This window comes from Topomyia yanbarensis, chromosome 3, assembly GCF_030247195.1.
Source record: "Topomyia yanbarensis strain Yona2022 chromosome 3, ASM3024719v1, whole genome shotgun sequence".
NCBI classification, from domain to species: domain Eukaryota; kingdom Metazoa; phylum Arthropoda; class Insecta; order Diptera; family Culicidae; genus Topomyia; species Topomyia yanbarensis.
The window spans coordinates 33,014,322-33,038,418 of record NC_080672.1 but is presented as its reverse complement, the minus strand read 5'-3'; the positions used below and the strand labels follow the sequence as shown (position 1 = coordinate 33,038,418).

Here is a 24,097-nt window from a genome sequence, read left to right as displayed (position 1 = left end):
AACATTTATTTTATTTTCACTTATTGCAAAAAAAAATAAAAGACACAAGGCTCAGTTGTGCTAACGCAAGATCCAAGTAATAAATCGAAAGTTACAGTGCTTCATCTATCAAGATCAGTGATGACTTGAAATTTTAAACTCGATTATCTCGTTTTTTTCCTTTTCCAAAAAATAGCTTTTCCGTGATCACGATTGCCGAAAAACCGCTCAACCGATTTTCTTATTTTTTTTTCTCGCACCTTAACTATTTCTTTTTATGAGTAAATTTTTGTTTAATAGATTCGGATGTTTTAATACCTACAATTTTTCGAGCTTAAAACATCGATTTTTTAGGAAAAACGTTCCCGTATGCAGAAAAAATATTATTTATTGAACTAATCGCTAAGGTACGAAGAACACGCTTATACTAATGGAATATTTTGAGTTTGGGGATTTTAGTTAATCTGTTGGACTTTCATCGTGATCACCGCAAGCATCTTAAATAAAAAAAGGTTCCGAGGAAAAAATCCACAACTTCGTCAATTATCAATGCATTTTTATAAACCATTGGTTGTTATTTTAATTCAAAATGTACTGTCAAAATACTATAACTCAGATGTAATAAAAGCATAGCTTTATGACGGTATATAAATTCCAATTTTCTTCAATTTTTTCTCGCAACAATGTATGAAACCCTATAGCATGGAACGACCAAGTAGATTTGCCCCCGGAAGATTATGAGACCCTGCATCGAAACGTCGGAATAATTACAACTTAAATTGTTTAAATAACGCAAAGACTGCTTAGCTGAAATAATTCTAGCTTAAAAATTGTTGTTTTTGAGCAGCATTTATTTGCTTCCTTGTGAATTTTGGAGTTCAAAAAAATGTTTCAACTTATCAACTTAAACGTAGTTGTAAATCCGACTTTAGAACTATAAGGGATTGTCGTATAGGTTGGGACGCTGTATAGGTTGGAACAGCTCGATATTTTCGTTCCTAGGCAGTGTTGCCATCTGTTGTTTTTAGCACATACTAGACTCGGTCGTAGCTCACTTTTTATGCCAAGTTAAAGTTATAGTTCATTCTTGTCACAGCTGCACTGAGCAGTGTCAAAAAACGAGCGAAAAATCTTTTGTTGTGCTCATATTTGGACCATCTTAAATTGAATCTTTTTCATCGAAATTGCAACGTAAATAATTTTAAAGTATTAAGAAGTAAATGAAATGTTATTACAGATCAGGGTTTTGCGGTTGCTTCATTGGATTTTTTTTCTTCGATAAATAGGTTGGGACAAGGGTGTCGTATAGGTTGGGACACCATGCAGTTACGCATGCGTACAAGATTGCATACAAGTTTTACATGTAAAAACTGAGTCAGATTTACTTTGTAAAATGGAAGTAAATAAGTCTTTCAGTTACTTATTCTTATTCTAAAATTCCAATTAACAAATAAATATTAACCAAAAAATAAATATAATGCATTAATGTTTAAATTGTCTTTAATTATTTAAATTGCTTGAAGTGTCCCAACCTATAGGACACATTTTTTTGGCCATTTTGCCGTCATGCAGAAAATTGATCCTGAATCTTATTTAAAATTGCAAGTAAACATCTTCTATTCGCAGACATCAAGCCACATAATATATCTACAAAATGGTGTACTACAAGCTAAAAAATGTTGGAATGGAAAAAGGATATCAGCCTCTAAACAAACCCGTCCCAACCTAGACTACATTCCCTTACCTACATTTAATTCCACGTTATCATTAAAAATAAAGCATTTTTCAAGGGCGTGCAATATAAGTCGCGAATAAATTTCAATTTATCAACACTATCGACTCATCTCAGGGCTACGGAAACATGATACGTCACGTTTCAGCTACCCTGCCCTCATATACAATTTGCTACACACCTTCCCCCTTAATATATAAGTTATTCATGGTCCTTTAACAGTAACAAAATTCCAAAACGAAGTACAGCACAATGCCCGTCGTCGATGAACAATTTTCGTCACCATATTAATCGCCAGAATTGATCTGTGTAAATATGGTTCCATTTTTAAACTACCAACTAATCGATCGATTTAATTGGTTGGCATACAGCGATTTCAACAAACTTCGTCGGTCATATTAAATCGGTTGTCGCGCCGGCAGACGGCCATGTTAAACTATCATAAGAGTCAGTGCAACAATCGACCGTCTAATTGGTTGCATAGTCGGTCGATTGTGCCGACACAAATCGATTTAGTCGGTGGGAAAATCGAAAGGATTTTCTATGGGGTGCTCTCTGCTATACTCTTAAACTAATCGATTATTTCAATTAATGAATTATCTCATGGTATGAATCGATTACCATAAGCAACTATGTGGATAATAATCTATTTGGTATTAATAGATCAACTGAAAAAATGACATTATTTGACTAATCCATCTAACAATCCATATTAAGGACTGTGATGAGGAATCCCACGCTCGCCAAAAGAAATATTCAGTTATTCCACGAAATGCGAAATCTTCTTGGCAGCATTTTGAAAACAAATCAAAACTGAAACTATAACACAATTCAATCTCTTCGTCCACCTAAATCTCCAATAAACCCACGCCTCCCAATTGGCGCAAATCAAATTGAACCCGCATCACGTATATTCGAAATATAAAACATGTGTGTCAAAAGGCTCATCCCCATACATACCTTCAAATCGCAGAAAAACACACCGTCAACTCAATGTACACACAAGCTTAAAACTAAATTAATTTATTCAAACTTATAAGCAACACACACAGATCGCATATCGTGTTGAATTCAACCCAAACCCACCCTACTAACCAACCCTTCCCACCCAATTTGCTAGTCATTGTGTGTACAATGTACACTCTACACATTTCAAACCTATCGCATTTCCCTTTTGCTTACAGCAAGGAAACGGGTTCAAGTTGTACACTGCTTAACTGTGTACGGGTTGCAAAAATGCCATAGCGTCAACCGCTTTATGTATGGTCTGGATGAAATAGTCATGATGTTGCTCATTTAAAACGCAAGCATCGACTGACTCAAACGGATACGCGGTACCTCTGTTTATAATCTCGTGATATTTGATTGTTTGGTAGAAAAAATATAGGAATCCATCCATAAATATCAAAGATATTAAAAATGTAAAATAGTAACGCAAAAGGGTCTATAGATGTCACCTACAGGTGTTTTAAAATGAGGCCCAGCCCCAGATAGTGAAGTAGGGTATTTTCAAAGCGCGTTTTTGGAAAAACCGTGATAACGATTTTTTATTGATAGGCATTTTGTTATGGCAGTTTAAAATTGAACATTTTCAATGTACATGGGGTTTGCTAATGTGTCAAAATGGTGTATTTTTAAGTTTTAGGGAAAGAGTTCTTAATCAAAATTCAGGCTATTGTATAACTTGGGACATTTTCGATGTACAAAAGGATCTACCAATGTTCTAAAACGAAATTTTTTTCGGAAACAAGTTTTAGTTTAAAAGTAATTTTGGCCAGTTGGAATAGTTTTTCATATTTTAAATGCACAAAGGAGTCAGTCAATGCATCCAAATGGTATTTTTTTAACTTCCCTGAAAAAAATTTATAATTAGAAATCAAGGTAGATAATGGAAATTTTGGCTCGACTTCAAATGGATGTAAACTTCCGTAACTGCAATGCACTTGGTGGCGCAGTGATCGACGCAATGCAGTTGAAGTGTAACTGTGAAACACGTGTCGTAAAAAGTGGCGTACATAGCAATAATGAAACACTGATCTCCAACGTTTACCAATTTGAAACCTCACAAAGTAAATTTGTTATGGAATTTGCATTTCGATTTCGTCTCATCAGAATTCGACACTATTTCAGTGACAGGACTAAGCTAGAGCCAGATTGACGCTAGTTCTAAAAAAAAGGAGACAGCGTCAAACCGGGCTTTGTCCTGACACTAAGCATATCAAAATCAAAATTGCAAATTTTTTAACTTTAGGCCACAAATAAGCAGTCTAACATCGACAATTTTTGACACTTCAAATGCACAAGATAGTCCTTGTATCTAAATGCTTTTGTTTTACTTTTCAGGAACCATTTGCATATTTTGTATTAAAAAAAACCAAGAAATTACAATTTTGCTGTCCCAAAAACGAACAGTATCCTTAGTAACAATTGAGATTTTAGATGTTAGCCGCTCATAAAACTTAAATTGCACTTGTAGCGTGCTATAAAACTTTAATTGCTCACAAAATAGCATAATACACCAAACCGTTTGAAGGTCTATTTTTCTTCTTCCCAGAACTGCAAAAACACATTTTCCAACACTATTTATTATCAAATGTCAGAACTAAATGCCTATCAATAAAAAAATATTTGTCGGATATATTTTTCTGCACTTTTTCTCGAAATAGCACACATTTTTTTAAACTGTTACTCGAAATAGCACTGTTTTTTGCATCATTTTTTAGCACTGGACGCATCTCCCGTACAAAAAAAAAGAATTTGGTGTACTTGAAGCAATCGAAAAAGAAGCAAAGGTTTAAGAGCCATTGAATTTCTATTGAATTACCTAATTTTTGAATTTGAAGTAACTGTATTGATGCATCTCAAAACCAAGCAAAACTTTTCTGACCCTTCTGAAGGTATTTAATTTCATTTCAGTTTTCCGTTTCAAACGATAATTAAATATTTTTAACGACATTCAATTAGCTAGTCGAGCTTAGACAGTGTTACTACGAGTCACTCAAGTCTACCAACATGTATCACAGCATAGACAGACTTGTCCCTCTTTATCATGAGAACCGGGGTAAAGCGGGACAAGTCTGTCTTTGCCGGTAGATTTGACTGATACGCAGCAATACCTAAACTCGACTCCTACCAGCAGAAGACAAAAGATTAGTCTGTAGGATTTTAAGCCTGATCCTGTCATATCTAGTTTTCCGATCTGTATATTTGACACCCTTGCTCTCACTTGAGTACTATGGCTCTAAAATTTTCATAACTTTCCCTACTTGGTAATCTCTAGTACTAAGTGAAGTTTTACAATGGTATTCCAAGATCATGAAAAAACAAAACATGTGTCCCAACCTGAGCCATTCCACTACAATGTACAAACATGTTAACACAGTTCTGCTTTTGTGAGTGTAAACCAACTGAAAACATCACTATTCTCCAGGATTACTATGCGATTAAAATGTACCCAGTCATGAGTAATATACTTCGTAATCCCTCTTAAAATCTATTAACTATGAAGTAAACCAAGTCAAGCGGTTCAATGGGTTGTGCTCGTATGAATATTATATATTTCAAATAGCATGTCCTCTCGAGCGAACGCCATCCATTCATTTATCATTGGACAGATTTTGAAACCCATTTAGTTTGTCCTACGGTGCTATGGTGGTCCTTTAATAAAATTGATGTTTTAAACAGTACCACCTATATGAAAGTGCATTTGAATAATACATTCCATCATGGGTCGGTAAGCGGTCTGTATCACACACACACTCTAGCCAAAATACCCTCTCATATCCGCGATAATATCTCTATTGGAATGCCACCGATGGTAGTTATCAAAATATATTGCTCTTGTGTTACAATTTAGTAATTGAATTTCTTCGAACCAAAATGCACGGAACCCCCACGTATATTGAAAGGATTTTCCTCCCTTTCTCATATTTTTCCCACCAGGGTACTACTTCAACAAATCCGGTCTGCTAGCGTGTGAGCCGTTTTACAGTAAATCTTCCTACCGAATTCTGTCCAGTTGTGCGCTGTACTTTCCAACGACGATGGTGCTGATGTATTGCTACGGGTCAAGTTTCCACGCCAATCGATACAGACTAACGACGCCAGCCGGTGCTGGCACGGGGACAGCCGGTACCTCGGCTGCGTCCATCCCGGGTGGACCACCGTCTGCTGCTGCTGCTGCAGCAGGAGGGCAATCGTTGATGACGACGGGTGGTGGTGGAGGAGGAGGTGGCGGCGCGACAACGACGACCACGACCGAAATCGGAACGGTCAACAATTCACCGTGTTCCGGGACGCCAACCGGTATTTCCGTCGCGACGCCCTCGTCCCTGTCGTTCACGGAGAAGGTACGTGCTCTGCAAATCGCCAAAACCCGATATAATTTAATCACATACACATTGTTAACCTCACCCGGGGCCGGTATCGTTTCATCAATAGTTATTGTTATTGAGTGAAAGCGCATTCGATAGTGATACAATTTATTTGCAATCTCCTACTACAGTTACCCAAATAACCTATTGTTGCTCAGCTGTTCTGTATGCTAGTGTGCAGCGAGCGCTGCACAGTGAATATATGGAACCCCGCAGTAACGGCAACAGCTTGGGAAACATGACCTAATATTTCTAAAGTGGGAAAAACAGCGGATAGTATTAACACACTGGACCGCGGTTAACAATTTTGCACGCATGGCGGTAGGGTGAATCACCAGAGTACAGAGGTGCAATTGATCCAAAATTTAAAATTTTATTAATTTACCTATTTATTTTATTATTTAAATTGTTTTCAATACTTCTTTGGCTGTGTGATTACGTTTCAATTGAAATTGTTTTCTTTATGAATGTGAAAATTCAAATGCAACTTTTCACGATTTGTTAAGGTTCGAGGAAGGATGCTTCACAATTTTGAAAATTGTTCAAAAACTAACTTTAGGTAGACGAGATTTGGTACAAAATCATTTTTTCTTAATAAACACCATGAACACTGATTACAGGGAGCCATGTTATTTATTAGTAACTTCTGTTGTGTGTATTAGATTGTTAGTATTAGAACAGCCACTTTTCAATGCATAATAAGATTTAAAAATATGTAAAATAGTTATGGCCATTAATTAGGTCTCGTTACTTCACTGTTCAGCGGTTGCACACGTGTCGGTTTCACACGTGTCGGTCGGGCGATAATTGCAATATAATTCATTGTTGTTTTAGCTATTGTTACTGTCAACTCCATGCGTAAATGTATACGACCATGCACCAGTCTGCACGGTGGTAAGGGCGGAAGAGTTGCGGAACGTTAATTAGTTCGCATTTCTTCAGAACTAGACCGACTGAGCCTAGGGCCAATTAAGAAATGGTCGCATATGCTTAGTAACTGTGTCAAAGAGGAATGAAATTTAACACGACATCAATCAGATTTGAGCCGTAACAGCAGGGGGCAATGCGAGTTTCCTGAAAACACAATCTAAAAAAATCGATATGAACATGAACCCCAACCCAGCAGCAATCCACTGACAGTGAATAATTACTTTTTGAATTTAGAAGGAGTTCTACTGTAAGGGGAGATACTATTCAGATACCTCTATGTAATATGAGCGGTCGAATCGGCTTCCAATTTCGCTTTCAGTATTTGATGAATTGGCTTATGTGAGGAAGTCTTTGTTGCTGTAATCTGATATAACTAATCAATCCAATGGATAGTGTTAAACGGTGTCAAGTGAGATCACAAAAAAGTATTGTGTTACTATGTTTCAATTGCCGCAAAGTTCTACTGTACATATGTATTTCATATGGTATTTAGGACATTTTTCTTTCCTATTTCTTATTAACTTTAAAACTAAGAGATACGAAAGCTATGAAATAGGTATTCAAATAGGTATTCTAGAATGAACCAGTTATAAACTTAGAACGGACAGCTAGGACTAGCACGTTCATATAGACTGTGAAGAATCTTTCGACGTCTGCTGGCAACAATTGAGTGTTCCCCACAAATCTACCACATGGTCAATTATAGAGTACAAAAGGAAAGATAGATTTCATAGTGAAGTAACACCATACCGTCGTGCGGAGCTACTTTGAATATGTGGGGCTATTTTGCACACCCCAGTTTTTCAATATTTTCTAACAGACGCACTTTTATTAGTTTTTATACTTTTGACACTTGTTGAGCCATATTTTTTAACCATGCTGCATATGTCTTTTGTCATCTTTCTACACTGTACCAAAACAAATAGAACACTTCAAGGATCGATGAAAGAGATTGGAGGCTCGTAACATGAGACTGCTCGACAAAACAGAAAATCTTTAGTGTACTGAGACCATATATTGTTTTTTGAAAAGAAGAAGAAAAACGAACAAAAATGGCGTTTTCCGTTTGATTCAGAATCGGTTTTTACGAGCATTTTAAGTTTTTTGTGACATAAAAATAGTTGTTTCTTAGCCTTCAAATAATGTTTTGAGATTATTGTCCATAATTATTTCCAGGAGGATTAATCACCAAAAATTAATTTTTTCAAGTGATGCTTTTTATTATATTGTAAAATTTCTCAACCAACTTAAGTTGCTTTTTTTACGAACAACGTTATAAATGTTAAATTAAAATAAATCCCTCATTTAAGAAAATACGATAAATGGGTGATGTTTTATTTTTGAAAAAACCTATGGTATGAGTATGAATTAATGATACTTCAATAAAAGTAAATAAAATTGGCTAATTTTCATTTTATATCGAATTTAAGAAGTGTGCAATGTAGCCCCCAGCTAGCCCATATATAATATTTTAAATCGCCACGGTAACAACTTTTGCATTTGTGAACCAATTCTGCTCATATTTGGAATAAATAATACATACACGTATACGATAAATATGTGCTAATCTGATACTAATCCATCCATTATTAAAGGAGTTATAATAGAAAAGTTGATAAAAAGGGCGCATATGAATAGGGGAAATTGGTCGGTTGTCGGCACCCCTATGTAAATTTTGACAGAAAGCAGATATGGTAATACTGACAAATTTTATTTGTGTGTTATATTCGCACGCAAACTTTTTCGTATGTTCTATTCTACAACCTAAATATTTTTTGAACAAGTTAAATTCTACTCAAAAGTTTTTTCTGAACATTTGCTTAGTGTCATAGAAAGAAGTAAATCGATCAAAAAACCGCATTGAATATTTACGAAATGAATTTAGTCTATATTGTGATTCAACTGTGAATGGCGACGAAATGATCGTCACAATTTTTTTGGCTCAGTTTTGAAATAAAGTCGGTTGTCGGCAACCCAAACATGGTCGATTGTTGGCATCCCATTTTTTGTGGCAAATTCTGAATTCTCTATAATCTAATCAATATGAGTATTTTCGGAACAAGCTTGTCGAGTAGATGCCAGAGATTGATTTTTAGCACCATTTTGAAAACCAAGATGGCGACATCCGGTTTAGCGAATTCTCTATATCCCAATCAATATGGATATTTTCGAAATGGTTTTTATGCGTCGATGCCAAAATCAGTGTCTGATGCCATTTTGAAATCCAAGATGGCGACAATTCTATTCTAAATGTACCCAGATCAAAGGTGTTCAGATTTGTCTATAGTAAAAAATCCTATAGCTTCCATATGATAACGTGCCAAGGAAAAGTCATCATTTTGAATTTTGAAGTCTCCGCCATCTTTATTTTTATAATGACGGTAAATATCCACTGTTGAGCTCATCTTGAAACCCAACATTATCCAAGTAACCACTAAGTATGTACTAGTATATGCAGTAAAGTGGCAATTTATTTGGATTTCAGATAGTTCTTACAGCATACTAGCATGCATAACTATTGTAAACTTGCTTTCAATAAACTATTTAAAAACTTTCTGTCATTAAACAGCATTTTGAAGGTAGAAAAGCCGTAAAAAATATTTTCATGACACAGCAATAATGGAGTAGTCTATTTTGCTAAAAGCGGTTTTTATAAAGCACTTTCCATGCCTATTGATTACTTGGGTAACATATTAATTTTTAATAAATAATCTAATTCAACCATGTGTGGTATAAGTTGGTCACCCTGTAAATAAGAATGCGCGATCCGCCAGTGCGTTAGTGGTGCGTACTATGCGTACCAGCTTTTCACATACACACACATTGGGCTTCTGATGAGGAATGATGTTAAAAGTAAAGTAAATTTATCTCTTCTAATGTTGGTGATTTTTATTCATATTGCGCGATTTTTACTAAATTTTGTTAAGGTGCCGTCCACATTTTTCTAAACGACATAAAATTATCATTTCACGAAATTGTCAGAAACGGTTTTCATATTGACGGAATAAATAAAATTTCTACACCAGTTATTAGCTCAGGCCTCTAGCTTTGTATTGGTATGCTTATGTCCCTGCAATTGTTATATATGTTACATATGTTATGCAATAGTAGAAATGTTATGAGCCAAAGACCAAAGGGCGCCGACAACCGACAACATTCTCCTACTTCAAAAATATTCGCGATTCGCGTTCTCTCTCTCTCTCTCTCTGTCGCTCTCTGTTTAAGGGGCTTAAAGTTTCATCGGAATATAAGATGGTCGATCACGATTTAGAAGATTTTCGGACGGATCTTCGTGGAATTCCTCAAATAGAACACGTTATTAAAATTGTTGAATTTCGCACTTGATCAAGTATCTCCATGTTCCTCTACATTTTATTCTCTTTCTTCGATTGATTAATATTATAATTTTTTTCAATCACTTCTTCTATTAATTTCATTCAACTGTTTAGTTCATTCTATAATTTTGTTATTTTTTAACTTTTCAAATTTTTCAATTAATGAGCGGAACTAATTTGGTTTATCTATTTTATTAATTTGATTTATATTAATTGTTCTACTTATTTTATGAATTCAATAATTTGTTTTGCTCCATTATTTTCCTTTGATTTCATTGATTCATTGATTTAATATAATTTTTTATGTTTAAACGGGTTTGAATTTTAGAATAATTTTGAGTGAAATGCTCAACATTTGTGATTTACGCCCGCTTCCCCCATCACGGCAGTACAGTCGTTTCCAGTACTTTTTAGGGAAGGAAATTTTATTTCTTTTTCAACCTTCACCTCTCTATTGGTCTTGCGAAGTTCGTGATTCATCATAGCCCAATTGGCTTCGATAGGATGGAGTACAGGACAGTTAGGCGAGTTTATGTCTTCCGGTACAAAATCCACAGATTTAGTTGCATAACACTCCTACACGGTTTTGGAGTAGTGGCATGATGCCTAATGGGGTCAAAGGGCGGTTTTTGATTACGATGTGTTAAAAATGACAAAAGCCGTTTTCAGTTTTGTAAATCTTACCGTTTCATGGTGCTTTTGGTCACGAATGGTTCACTGTGTTTGCCACAAGTGCATATGGCCTGCCGAATCGGATATTTCAAAGCAGGCAGTGGGGCGGTTCATGACCTTGGGTACGAAAGTGACCTCGTTGGCTTCGTACTACTCCAGGATAATAATTGAATAGTGGCACGAAGCTAGATCCGGCTAGAAGATCATAGGGCCTACGTGTTGCAACAGTGCAAGCAGACGCTTCTATACACTCCTTGAAGTAGATCTCCCCGTTTGCAATCCATATGAGTAGATCGCTTACTAAATTTATTGGCAAACTTTAAAAGGTTTTGCTTTCTTACTTCCTCCGGAACATCAAACTTGTACTGGGCGGTGAATAACAGAAACCCCGGAAGTCCGCCTTGACGTAAGTCTCATCATTCATAATAAGACAATGAGTCTTCGTCAGCATCTGAGTATACCGTTGCCGGACTTCGTCACGATTTGGAGCCCCCTGCACTTAGTACGTATGCAGGCCCTCCCGGTCCTTGCCTCTCTGAACGAAAGACTTGGACATATTCTACTTTTTTGGCCACGTCCCTGGCTAAAGCATTGGGATTCCGCTTAAACGCTTTCACTACACGCTTGAGATCCTGATCATCATCCATTCTGACCGCATTTTTTCTTCCGTTCGATGCTTGGTAGTAACGTTTAAGCACACGGCTCACCGTAGACTACTCGATTCCGAGTTGTTTTCCGATGTCCCGATGAGGGTTTCTGCTGAGAGAGTTGACGATTTTACAGGTGCTTGCGCAAAATCAATTCGCGACGTTGCCTTTCGGGTTACACAATTTTTTCCAATTTTCGAAAACTTAGCAATAATATAAATACAGTGTAAACAATACACTCTAAACTACTTTTACTCAGATTTTCAAGAGAAAAACCGAATGGGTTATTTTCTACAGCGTTTTTTCTGTCATGCAATTTGATGTGGGACACTCTTTATTATTGGTTCTTATCAACGAAGCAAACAGGCTGATTCAAATTTAGATGCACTTCATCAATTGTAGGCCGAGTAATTAATAATAAATAGTGTGGAATCTTCCCTAATATAGTCAAGATTGACGCCTTTCCCAACGTCCATTGAATCTTTGCCGCTACTCGCATTCGTAGCCAGCTGTGTGAATGTGACCAAGCTGCTTTAAGTTGAAAACGGTATACTGAGGAGACAGCTTAGAAGCTCCGATCCGGTGTTCTTGTTATAGCGATCAATGCGTTCCATTCCAATGCCTACAACAGACTCCATTTGTGGTGTCAGTTGCGGTAGCATCCTAATTTCGTAAGTCATACCCATACTCTATTCATCGCTAATAAGTTGTCTGCCATTTAATTTTCTTAGCACATTTAAAACATTCATATTGCGATTCGAACAAAGGTGGTAGGTAAAATCATGTAAGACTTTTTAGCAACAAATAGCGTACAGGGTTGACTTAACCGGGAATTAGTTTTTTCAATGTATAGAACCATTAGACTACACAATATTTAGTGTTTGTATCATCACACTATTCTCAGCGCGACCGAGCAGTACTTTACATAGCTGCAATCATCGTAATGGATGAATATTTTGATTTGATTTATGTTTCTGAAGTTTTTTTACTATTAGTATTATTATGACGTATTTGGTATATACCGTACAGATTATACTTTATGCCATTGCTAGTGTCAATGTTAAAAATTTCTAATTGCTAACTTTTAACTAGATTTAGTGGAATGCATGTGATGTGATGTGTTTTAAAACCACCATTAGCTCAAGGTTTTTCCAATGTATGCGGATAGACTTATAGTAGCCCCGAAATAGTTTATCGTGCAACCTTCGCTTTATGGCTGTTTTGAAGGAGAGTAAATGGGGTTGAGCGGATCCGTAAACAGAGACACGTACGCGCATTCCGCGAGAAAAATGAGTTCCTTCCAACAATAATATTCAGTCAAGAGGTAAACAATTTCGCTTTACGTGCTTAATCCACCTGATGGTTAGTTTTGAAAAGGGTGCGTCAAACTCATATTGACCCTTCTAAAGTTTTTTTCAAGTTACATAGGCTGATTACCCACGTTCCTTCGTCCAGTCCTCAATTCGTATGATTGCCATAAGGTGCTTAATGAAATGAAAATATAAAGGAGATATATTGAATAGTGATCCTGAAAATAAATAATAAATGATGAATGTAGAATGAATTTAATTGGACAAATGCCGCTGCGATAATCGTTGGATGTGTGTTTTCTGCCCCATTTTCGAACAACTCGGGTGTTCCTCAAGGAAGTAATTTGGGCCCACTCGCACTCACACTCTTTATCAATGATCTAGCTACAGTATTACCACCGGTATATCGTACATTCTACGCTGATGACGTTAAATTATGCATGATCGTAAAGTGCATCAAGGATTACTTAGCTTTACAGCAGCTCTTGGACACTATCAGTGATTGGTGCTCCTTAAACTCGCTTACAATTAGTATTCACAAGTGCCGTGTAATCTCGTATCATCGCAAGCACAAGCCAATTTCATACGACTACTGTATTGGAGATCAGAACCTTGAGCGTGTACTACAAGTGCCTGTCATTAGAGTCACTTTGGATTCTGCACTCACTTTCTGACCTCATTTCGACTATATTATTAACAAGGCAAACCGCCAGATGGGATTCATGTCTAAAATTCGCTCGCTGTACTGCGCATTGATACAGTCGATATTAGAATCTAACTGCGTAATACGGTGTCCGTATCAAGCAACATGGATAGCAAGAAATGAAGCTATTCGAAGAAAATTCGTTCGTTATGCACTAAGACGCCTTCCGTGACAGGACCTTATTAATCTTCCGCAATAGGAAGACCGCTGTAGAATACTAGGTTTACACACGCTTGAAACGAGAAAAAGAGTAGCCCAAGCTGTTTTCGTCGCTAAGATTCTTCTAGGAGAGTTAGATACGCCGGAATTATTGAGTCAACTCCACATCTATGCATCGAAACGTGTGCTCCGTCAACGAAGCTTTTTGCTGTTGGAACATAGGAACTTTTTGCTGTTGGAACATAGGAACTAACTGAAAAGATGGGTTCATTGAGAAAAGTTTATGTTTCACTCAAATTCGTTTTTCCCCATTCCTCGTATTCATTAAGGCCAACTAGGTCAGATGAAAATAAATAAATAACATAAATAACGCACTTAGTTCAATTTGCACATGTTATGAAATATAGTATATTAGCTACCGATTTGGGGATGGATGTCCTGCCCTCGTGAGCCAAGCTATGTTGTACATGCAGTTCCGGTTTTGTCCAACTCGTCTTATGCAGCCTCCTACATTATAGCTCAACACTGCGAACTCAGAAGCGTAAATAAAGGATTATGAATATTTGATGGCCATAGTTTAGTAAACAACAAAGTCTATATTTTATATAACTAAAGCATTACTAATGCATTTGAATTTAATAAAAGGAATAATTATACCTGTACAATTGGAGCAGCGTTGTGAGCATAAAAACAAAAGTGTGCTGACAACCGACCAACTTACCCTGCTGTAATATAATATAATATAATATAATATAATATAATATAATATAATATAATATAATATAATATAATATAATATAATATAATATAATATAATATAATATAATATAATATAATATAATATAATATAATATAATATAATATAATATAATATAATATAATATAATATAATATAATATAATATAATATAATATAATATAATATAATATAATATAATATAATATAATATAAGACTGAGGCAATTGAACGAAAGATTTTCATATCATCAGCATAGAGTAGTTTTTCAGACTTCATGCGGGTGCAGAGATCATTGATGAATAAGAGAAAGATCAGTGTCTCTAGATGACTTCCTTGAGGTACACCGGTTGGTGTTTCTAATGCGCTTGAGCCGATTCTAACGAAGGCGGATCGTTGTGAGAGGTAAGAATGCAGCCATCTGGTTACCCATCCAGGAAAACCTAGTCGCTCCAGTTACAAAACAGTAATGTTTTGGGACACCTTGTCGAATGCTTTCGCGAAATCAAAATATATAGCGTCCACTTGTTGACGCTTATGTACAGCTGGAACTAGAAGCTTGTGCACGTCATCAAATTGGAAGTGGCGAAATGTTTTTGTTTTACAAATCCGTGTTGACACTCGTGAATCGTGTTGAAAGAAGCTGCGTACATGGCATCGTAGACAAACTTTTCCAAAACTTTAGCTAGACAGTTCAGCAGCGAGATTCTTCTGTAATTTTCAACATTGTGCGTTTCACCAGCCTTATGAATAGTAATTTTCAACATTGTGCGTTTCTCCAGCCTTATGAATAGCAGCTTCTTGTCATACAATTGGGAAAATATTTTCCGAGATTGAACGCTGGAAAATAATAATTACTGGTGCAGAAAGTGCTCGGGCACAATGTTTTTTAAACCCAGGAGGCAAGCAATCCGGAGCATCCCCTTTCAACGGATCAACGCTGGACAGAGCGCTAAGTACATTGGAATCATCTAGGTTAGGAAGAGGAAGGTTGATATTATTCGTTGGCAATGTTTCAATGTACTATTACGACGGATAGACATGAGGACTAGTAAATACATCTCGGAGACGAAGATAGACATTTTCTGGTATACCCCCGGAACGTTTTCTGCTATTTATCAAGGGACCATTCATAAATTACGTAACGCAAAAATTGCCCATAATTGACTCCCCCCTCCCCCCATGTAACAAATTGTCACAAATTTCTTCATCCCCCCCTCCCCTGTTACGTAACAAATTCCTAGAAATTTTTTTTTTCTTCGGTGAAAACATGTTACGTAACGATCTAGCTGACTCCTCCTCCCCCCTATGTCACAACATGTCACAACTTGTTGTACCCCCTCCCCCCCCCCTAAAAGCGTTACGTAATTTATGAATGGTCCCCAACGTCCAGAATGATGAAGGATTATTTCGAAGGCTACATTGAACTTGGTTCGGATATTCACCGAATGCACTGTTCCGGGCTGTTTCATATTGCAGTTCAGTTTGACGAGAACTAGTTTTGTTGTTGTCGGTCCTATGATGTAAGTATCGCTTTCGTTGTTTTCGGAGTACGTTGCGTAGGCGATCAAGCTCAGCCTTCCACCACGGAATGTTATGATCTGCTTTTCTGCAGACACGTTTTTTAGGAATATTACTTCTAAGAATCTCACAAATGGTGTCATAGAGCGCCGCAACTGCCTGATCTAAATCGTTTCCAACCAGCATCTCACGCCAATTGAGTACACCAGCGACCACTGAGACTTCATCGAAGTTGCATCGAAGTCGTCGTTAATTGTGTCAAAAGCTTCACCATCATCAGAACGCACATCAAATCTTAAAACGAAGGGTTTATGGTGAGGGTCTACTTTCAGTATACATGTCGGAGGCTCAATCAGTTCGAACACGTCCGTTTCATTAACGAAAGCTAAATCGAGGGTCCGTCAATTCACGTTGCTAAGAGAGCAGTTTTGACATTAGCCACCAGTGACCAACGTTTCTGTGAAGGCCGTCTATTCTTCCGATTTTCAGGAAGGTAACACTTATAATCGTCATCAAAAATCCATCGAAGATGAGTAAGATTGCAATCACCTACAACAAGTACATTGTGGCGCCTATTAAATTTGTCCAGGGTGCTTTGAACTGCAGAGGAGTGAATGTTGTACAAGTCAGGATCACTGTTCGGTCTTAAATATAAATTCAGCAAATATATAACAATCGACCTGGCAGTGAAACGCGTACGACAACTTGCTTCAAACATTCACGTCCAGGAATTTTTAGTACAGTCCTAGTTAGATATTTCTTTATCGCTATAAGAACATCACCTTCGCGACGTAGATGACTGGTAGAAGAGTTGCAATCGCAAAGCTAGCTTGCATAGTTCGTCGATGGACATAATTTAAATTGTCATTACAAAGGAAAACATGCTTTATAACAGAAGCGACATTACCACAGCTAATATTGAAGAGGTCTGTTAAAGTCCCTTGCAAAGCTTGATTGCAGTTTTAAACGTATCCATTTGTAAAACACTTTCCTTTTATTAACAAGCATCATTCCAAATAGTTCATGGCACTGGGGATGATGTGTATTAAAGAGCCTTCAATTAGCACCTGGCAATTCATAAGATACAAATGCAATAGCAAATATAATAGCATTGGAAAGCCCATAACATATATGCCGGAAAACGACCTGGTCAATTTGTTATTTTACAAATTCATACCATACAGCAGCAAGCCTTGTTCAATATTAAACCTTCGATATGACTGCTAACCATGGAGGCAAACGGATCCGATGTCAATATTCTTCCTGTTCTGTTGCTGCTCAGTACAACGAATTACAAGTGAGAACATAGCCACAGCTATTAGCATAGACTATGGATTCCAATTCATAGACTCTGTTCTGTCTCTGTTTACTAAATGTAAAAGAGCCGTTTGTGTGTTTGTGGGTGCTATTACGTTTGAGTGCCTCAATATTCCGCATTCCGAGTGTTAAATTCCATATCAAGTTTTCACAGCAGATCCGCATTTGATGTTTGTTTTCTTCCTGAGGAAACTAGTAAAAGTATATTGTATGTACTCTTCGGTACTGTCTGTATGATTCTCGTCGTAGAATAATACAGATTTTGTCTAAAGATTTTATGGTTTGAAATGTTTAGCGAACATCTATTCGAATTGCTCTCCATTTGACTACATTTCGTAATACCTTTAATGTTGATTAACAAGCTGTTGGCACTCAAGCCATATGTTACAATTTTCCAATAAATGCATTATTATTACTACCTTACATCGCAGTAACGAGCAATTCATGGACACAGAATTGGAAGACCTTTTATTATGAGGCAATATTTTCTAATTCAATAGCGTACCTGGCAAATGACAATTTTCCAAGCACCCAGAAATGCAGATCACGTTTTCCTTCTATGAGTAACCACAACGAACAACAGACAGAATTCTGCAAAAAAAACACTTCCATTCCGTACGGAAAGAATACACTAAATTTATAGCCATACGAAATCATTGCTTTCATGCTCTGCTCTCCCGTATCCTGAAATGCCGACTGGCATCGACGGGAGGTCCTTTTCTAGAGCACCGCCACCATGCCTAACCCGGGCCGGGTGGTCACATTTTCTATCTGCCCAACATTGCCCTATGGATATTTGAATACACATCCGTACACAGGCCGGGCCCAGCACAGAAGCAGTTGGTGGTCGAAAAAACTGTCGTCACATCTTTATGGGCTCCCGTTTCCACACCTACAACATCGTTGTTAACAACGAAACTCGAAGTTTAAGTTGTACCCACTTTACGAGGCGACCGCCCTTTGTCACTTTCCGCCCGAATCGAGCATAACTTTAAACGGTTAGTTTTATCCTTTTCATTTTTTTGTTGCTTGTACTTACCAGCACAATAGTCGATACTATCAGCGAGGACCACCAAACCCGATGGTGATTATTCACTGTAATCGACTTTTGATTGCTGAAATCTCACTTGGAAAATTTCCGGGCGATGGATTCGCAACCGCCCAGCTGATATTGCGTGACAATTTATACTCTGCTTGAACGAGTTTTTCGTAGCTTTTCCTTAAACCCTGGTCTGCTGTCGTGTGTCTTTTTGCCAGCGTGTCCAGCATTCCCGGTTTTCGACAGTAATGAATGGTGAATCATTTCCTGTTGCCAATGAGGACGACGGCAATTTCTTGGAATCTATTCTTGCCCCATCGCCCGCCATTGCTTGGATGGTAGTGTGGAAAGTGCGTCCTGCTTGAAAAAAGAAGACGAACGAGTGTGAAAGATGGATGTGGCAATTCCGGAAGCGACGAGGATGTGCGAGATTAGTGGTTTGAATGAGACTGAATTGTGATTTCGGCGCTTGAATTCGTGGTGATTGACAGCTGCTTTTAGCAGCCGTTCGCAGAGCATTCACTTATTTTTAATTTCTGACATACTTCACATATCATTGATGGATGTTGCCGAGTATAAAAAAACTATTGTGACAAATGAACAGATTTATCTCCTGTAATAGGCACTAAAACAAACGTAAAGTAGTGCTTCCATAAATGCGTTATGCTCACCATTGCCCATCGTTTGGTCAGTTTTATTGGATCGTTCATAAATTCATACGTGAAAGAGATAACTCATCACCGTCCCAGACTGCTTGGCACAAGTGGTGGCTCTGGCTGTGCTGCTAAAATATGGTAGATACGCTCAATTTTAATACTAGTCGCGTTTGAGTGAATTAATTTATTATATGTTATTGCAGACTTTCCGTTATTTGTGTCGTTTTTTGTGAAGTTCGTTATGACTGGATTATACAGCTATTGCAACGCTACGGCAAATTATGACTGCATGATGCCGATAACGTTTCCAAAATATTTTAAAACATGAGTGAAAATCGTTCACACATTTCACTAGCTACCGAAGAGCTAAATCATTCAATCATTTAAATTTAACGAGTATTAAATATGATGTTATATTTCGTGGGTTACTGTCGTGAGTTGAGACTACAGTGATTTATTTAGGAATTTGGTACAGATTTTCTTCAAACTTAATTTGTACAATTATGTCGGTAATAAATGTTTACAAAATTCCAATGCAGTACGCATTGGTTATCCCGAAACGAGCCGATAAGTTAGTAGTCCGAGGGGCATCAGCAGTTATTTCGGGCTTGAATCTCGAAATGGCACATTCCAAAAGTGAAAGATTTGAGCGTGAACTCTAGCGAAATGGCAGATCCATGTCGTGTGGCAAACATCGACGAAAACGAAATACCTTTGTGGATTTCAAGACGGTGTTTGATTCAATGAAACGAAACAAATTGCGCTAAATCGTATTCAGAGTTGGCAGCACCCTCTCAGATTTTAATGAAACTTTCTGTACATGAAGGCTTTGTCACAAAAAGCCACATACTTTGTTTTTCCAATAATGATCTAGACTGTCTTTTGAAAAGGGTCAAACAAACTTTTTTTACATTTTTTTTCAAATTGCTCTAGTCTAAAAATGACAAATCCTACAAAAAAATGTTGTAGGAGTGATTTTTACAAAATTAGTCAAACTTTCGAATAAAAATATTGAAAGAATTCCTAATCGACTGCTGCACTGGAAAAAATCGATTTTAAAAATTTAAAGCCGATTTACAAAAAAAAAACTCATCTTTGATTTAGATGATATTTTGTTCCAACATAGGTAATTATGTTCCCTACCTACCGTTAAAATTTCAAGTTGGGCACTTTCAAAAAAAAGTTATTCGATAAAAACTTTTCCTTGTCCCAACTGAATTTTTTATCAGTGTATTTTTATCGAAAACTAAACAAATGAGAGTCATAATCATCTCAGAATCCAATAAAACTTAGTTTGTGAGGTGAGAAGATATTGTTTAGCAACTAACTATATTTTTATTAATCAAGAATCCCATTGAAATGAGTTTTTGCCATTAAACGAATATTCGATTATTACTTCTATATTTTCTTTTTTAGTTCTGAGGAAGCATCAGGTAAAGAAATAACCACCACAATATTATATATTCAATTTTACATAATTATTTATTTATTTTATACATTTATCTTGAAACTTTCTCCATGCATGCTATTTTGTATTATATCTATACAACGAAAATATTTTTGGTTCATCTTCTGAATTAGAATACCTTACCTTTACTTTGCCACCAGGAATAAGCACAAAACTGTGGAATTTCTGAGTGCCAGATATTGTTTTGGCGTTATTATACATTCTGACATTTTGTTGTGCTGTTCACTTTTTTTTTTAATTCATTTCGTTTATTTGATAGGCACAAATGCGTTAGCTTGGCGGTGCCGAATTCTTTTGTTTTTACATTTTGAATATCTTAAAACTAGGAGGTTATAATGTTGAAATATTTTTTTTATAACAGAGAAAAAATTTACAGCTATCTTAAGACTAGAAAAAAAAATTCTATATATAAGAGAGGGGGCAAAAGATTTTTTTTTATGAAAAATTTTAAAACAAGGAATTCAATAGTAATAGTTTTTTAGGAAATATTTACAGTTATCTTAAAACTAACAATATAGTTTGGTACACAAAAGGGGGAACAAATATTTATGAAAAATTTCACAGATGTTTTAAAACTAGGGATACAATTCTATTTACAAGATGGGGGACAATAGTTTTAACAAAGAGTAGAAATTACAACTATCTTAAAACTAGGAATACGGAATACAAATTTGATTTTTTATCGGATACTTATGCTTGGTCATTTCCAAAATCGGTGTAGAAGTAGTTGTATCAAGGACAGGGGAGAGAAGGCGTAGATGGTGACCGGTAGAGAAGAGCAAAACTTGCAACTTTCGGGCAAACGGGAGATCAGCGAAACAAATTTGCGCCTCAGTCTAGTAGGTCGGATTGGCGGATGGTATTCTTCGGACCCGCGGGGAATCCTTCAAAGGGGATCCTTCGGACCTCGAGTCGCTCTCGCTTCAGATTCCGTAGTGATAAGGGCGACGGCGGTTACATAGTGGCAGTCTGAAGCTTATCGGTTCCACACGGCAAGAGGAAACTTCTAAAAACGAGAAATAAAAAGAGAGGGGCTAAATTGGGATATTTATCGTTTTTATGAAAGTATAAATAAGGGACATATAGGGGAAATCACGATTTGCCAGCATATCTCGGACTGGGACATTGGGTGGTCTACCTCGGGCCCGAAGGGAATCCTTTAACTGAGACCTGGCGTCCAAATACCCGGCGCATACCCAGACAACGTGCTCGATGTCATGATAGCCCTCGTCACAAGCGCACAGACTACTCTCCGCAAGCCCAATACGCCGCAAATGTGCATCTAGGGTGTAGTGGTTGGACATAAGTCGGGACATTACACGAATAAAATCCCGACCCACATCCATCCCCCTGAACCAAGGTTTCGTTGATACCTTTGGGATAATCGAATGTAGCAATCGTCCAAGTTCACTATTGCTCCACGAGGTTTGCCAACTGTTGAGTGTCCTCTGACGACAAATACTAAAAAATTCGTTGAAGCAGATTGGTCTTTCGTATATGTCACCATTTAATGCGCCCACCTTTGCTAATGAGTCGGCCTTTTCATTGCCCGGGATAGAACAATGAGAGGGGACCCAAACAAAGGTAATCTGATAAGATTTTTCAGATAACGTACACAAGGACTCCTGTATCTTCCCCAGAAAATACGGGAATTGCTTTTTAGGCTTCACCGCACGAAGAGCCTCGATAGAGCTGAGGCTGTCCGAAATGATGAAGTAGTGATCTGTGGGCAGAGTGTCGATGATCCCAAGGGTGTACTGAATTGCAGCTAACTCTGCGACGTAAACTGAAGCGGGATCATTGAGCTTGAATGAAGCGGTGATAGTATTGTTGAAGATACCGAAGCCAGTGGACCCATCGAGATTTGATCCGTCAGTGTAGAACATTTTGTCACAGTCGACTTCTCGGAATTTATTATAAAATATATTGGGGATCACTTGAGGGCGTATATGGTCCGGGATTCCACGAATATCTTCCTTCATGGATGTGTCGAAGAATACAGTAGAATCAGAAGTATCTAGGAAACGAACACGGTTGGGAGTATACGTAGAAGGATTAATGCTCTGTGCCATGTAGTCGAAGTACAAGGACATAAATCGGGTTTGAGAATTAAGCTCGACGAGCCTCTCGAAGTTTTCAATCACCAACGGGTTCAGAATGTCGCATCGGATGAGCAATCGATATGAGAGTTCCCAAAATCGATTTTTTAGCGGAAGAACGCCCGCCAGCACTTCGAGACTCATCGTATGGGTCGAATGCATGCAACCCAAGGCAATGCGCAAGCAACGATACTGGATTCTCTCCAGTTTGATGAAGTGTATTTTCGCAGCGGAGCGGAAACAGAAACACCCGTACTCCATCACCGACAATATCGTTGTTTGGTACAACCTGATCAGGTCTCCTGGGTGAGCACCCCACCATGTTCCAGTTATTGTTCGGAGAAAATTGATCCTTTGTTGGCATTTCTGTTTCAGATACCTAATGTGACATCCCCAGGTACCTTTAGAGTCGAACCAGACCCCGAGATATTTAAATGTGAAAACCTGGTTGATCGTTGCACCCATTAATAAAAGCTGGAGTTGCGCCGGCTCACGCTTCCTAGAAAAAACAACCAACTCAGTTTTCTCCGTGGAGAACTCAATACCCAGCTGAAGAGCCCAAGCAGACAAATTGTCCAAGGTATTTTGTAATGGTCCTTGCAAGTCGGCAGCTTTGGGCCCTGTAACAGAGACCACCCCGTCGTCTGCAAGTTGCCTTAGCGTGCATGAATTGGCAAGACAATCGTCAATGTCATTCACGTAAAAATTGTAGAGCAGGGGACTTAGACATGAGCCCTGGGGAAGACCCATGTAGCTAAATCGCGATGTTGTTAAATCGCCATGCGAAAAGTGCATGTGCTTTTCAGACAACAGGTTTAGCAAAAAGTTATTTAAAATAGGTGAAAGACCATGCTGGTGCAGCTTCTCTGACAGAATGTTGATAGAAACTGAGTCAAAAGCCCCCTTAATATCCAAGAAGACTGATGCCATCTGCTCTTTGTTAGCATAGGCCATTTGGATTTCTGTAGAAAGCAACGCAAGGCAATCGTTCGTCCCTTTGCCTTTGCGGAAGCCAAATTGTGTATCTGACAGTAAGCCATTTGCTTCAACCCAATTGTCGAGGCGAAACAAGATCATTTTCTCGAACAACTTCCGAATACAGGACAGCATTGCAATCGGCCGATACGAGTTGTGGTCGGAGGCTGGTTTTCCTGGTTTTTGAATGGCGATGACCTTCACTTGCCTCCAGTCATGAGGGACAATGTTACCCTCAAGAAACTTGTTAAATAAGTTCAGCAAGCGCCTTTTTGCAGTGTCAGGCAGATTCTTCAGCAAGTTAAATTTGATTCTGTCTAACCCTGGGGCGTTATTGTTGCATGATAAGAGAGCAAGTGAGAACTCCACCATCGAAAACGGTGTTTCGTTCGCGGTATCGGGAGGAGACGCGGCGCGGCACGTTTTCTGTACCGGGACAGAGTCCGG

At 37.8% G+C, this 24,097-nt stretch overlaps 1 protein-coding gene across 1 annotated transcript in view; it reads left to right on the top strand.

The window, feature by feature from the left end:
• Positions 1-24,097, top strand: part of LOC131689655 (5-hydroxytryptamine receptor 1A) — a 172,232-nt gene that overhangs the window by 133,036 nt on the left and 15,099 nt on the right. Inside the window, exon 5 of the mRNA XM_058974896.1 lies at positions 5,654-6,060. Coding sequence (XP_058830879.1) covers positions 5,654-6,060 — 407 coding nt within the window. The remainder of the gene's footprint in view (positions 1-5,653; positions 6,061-24,097) is intronic.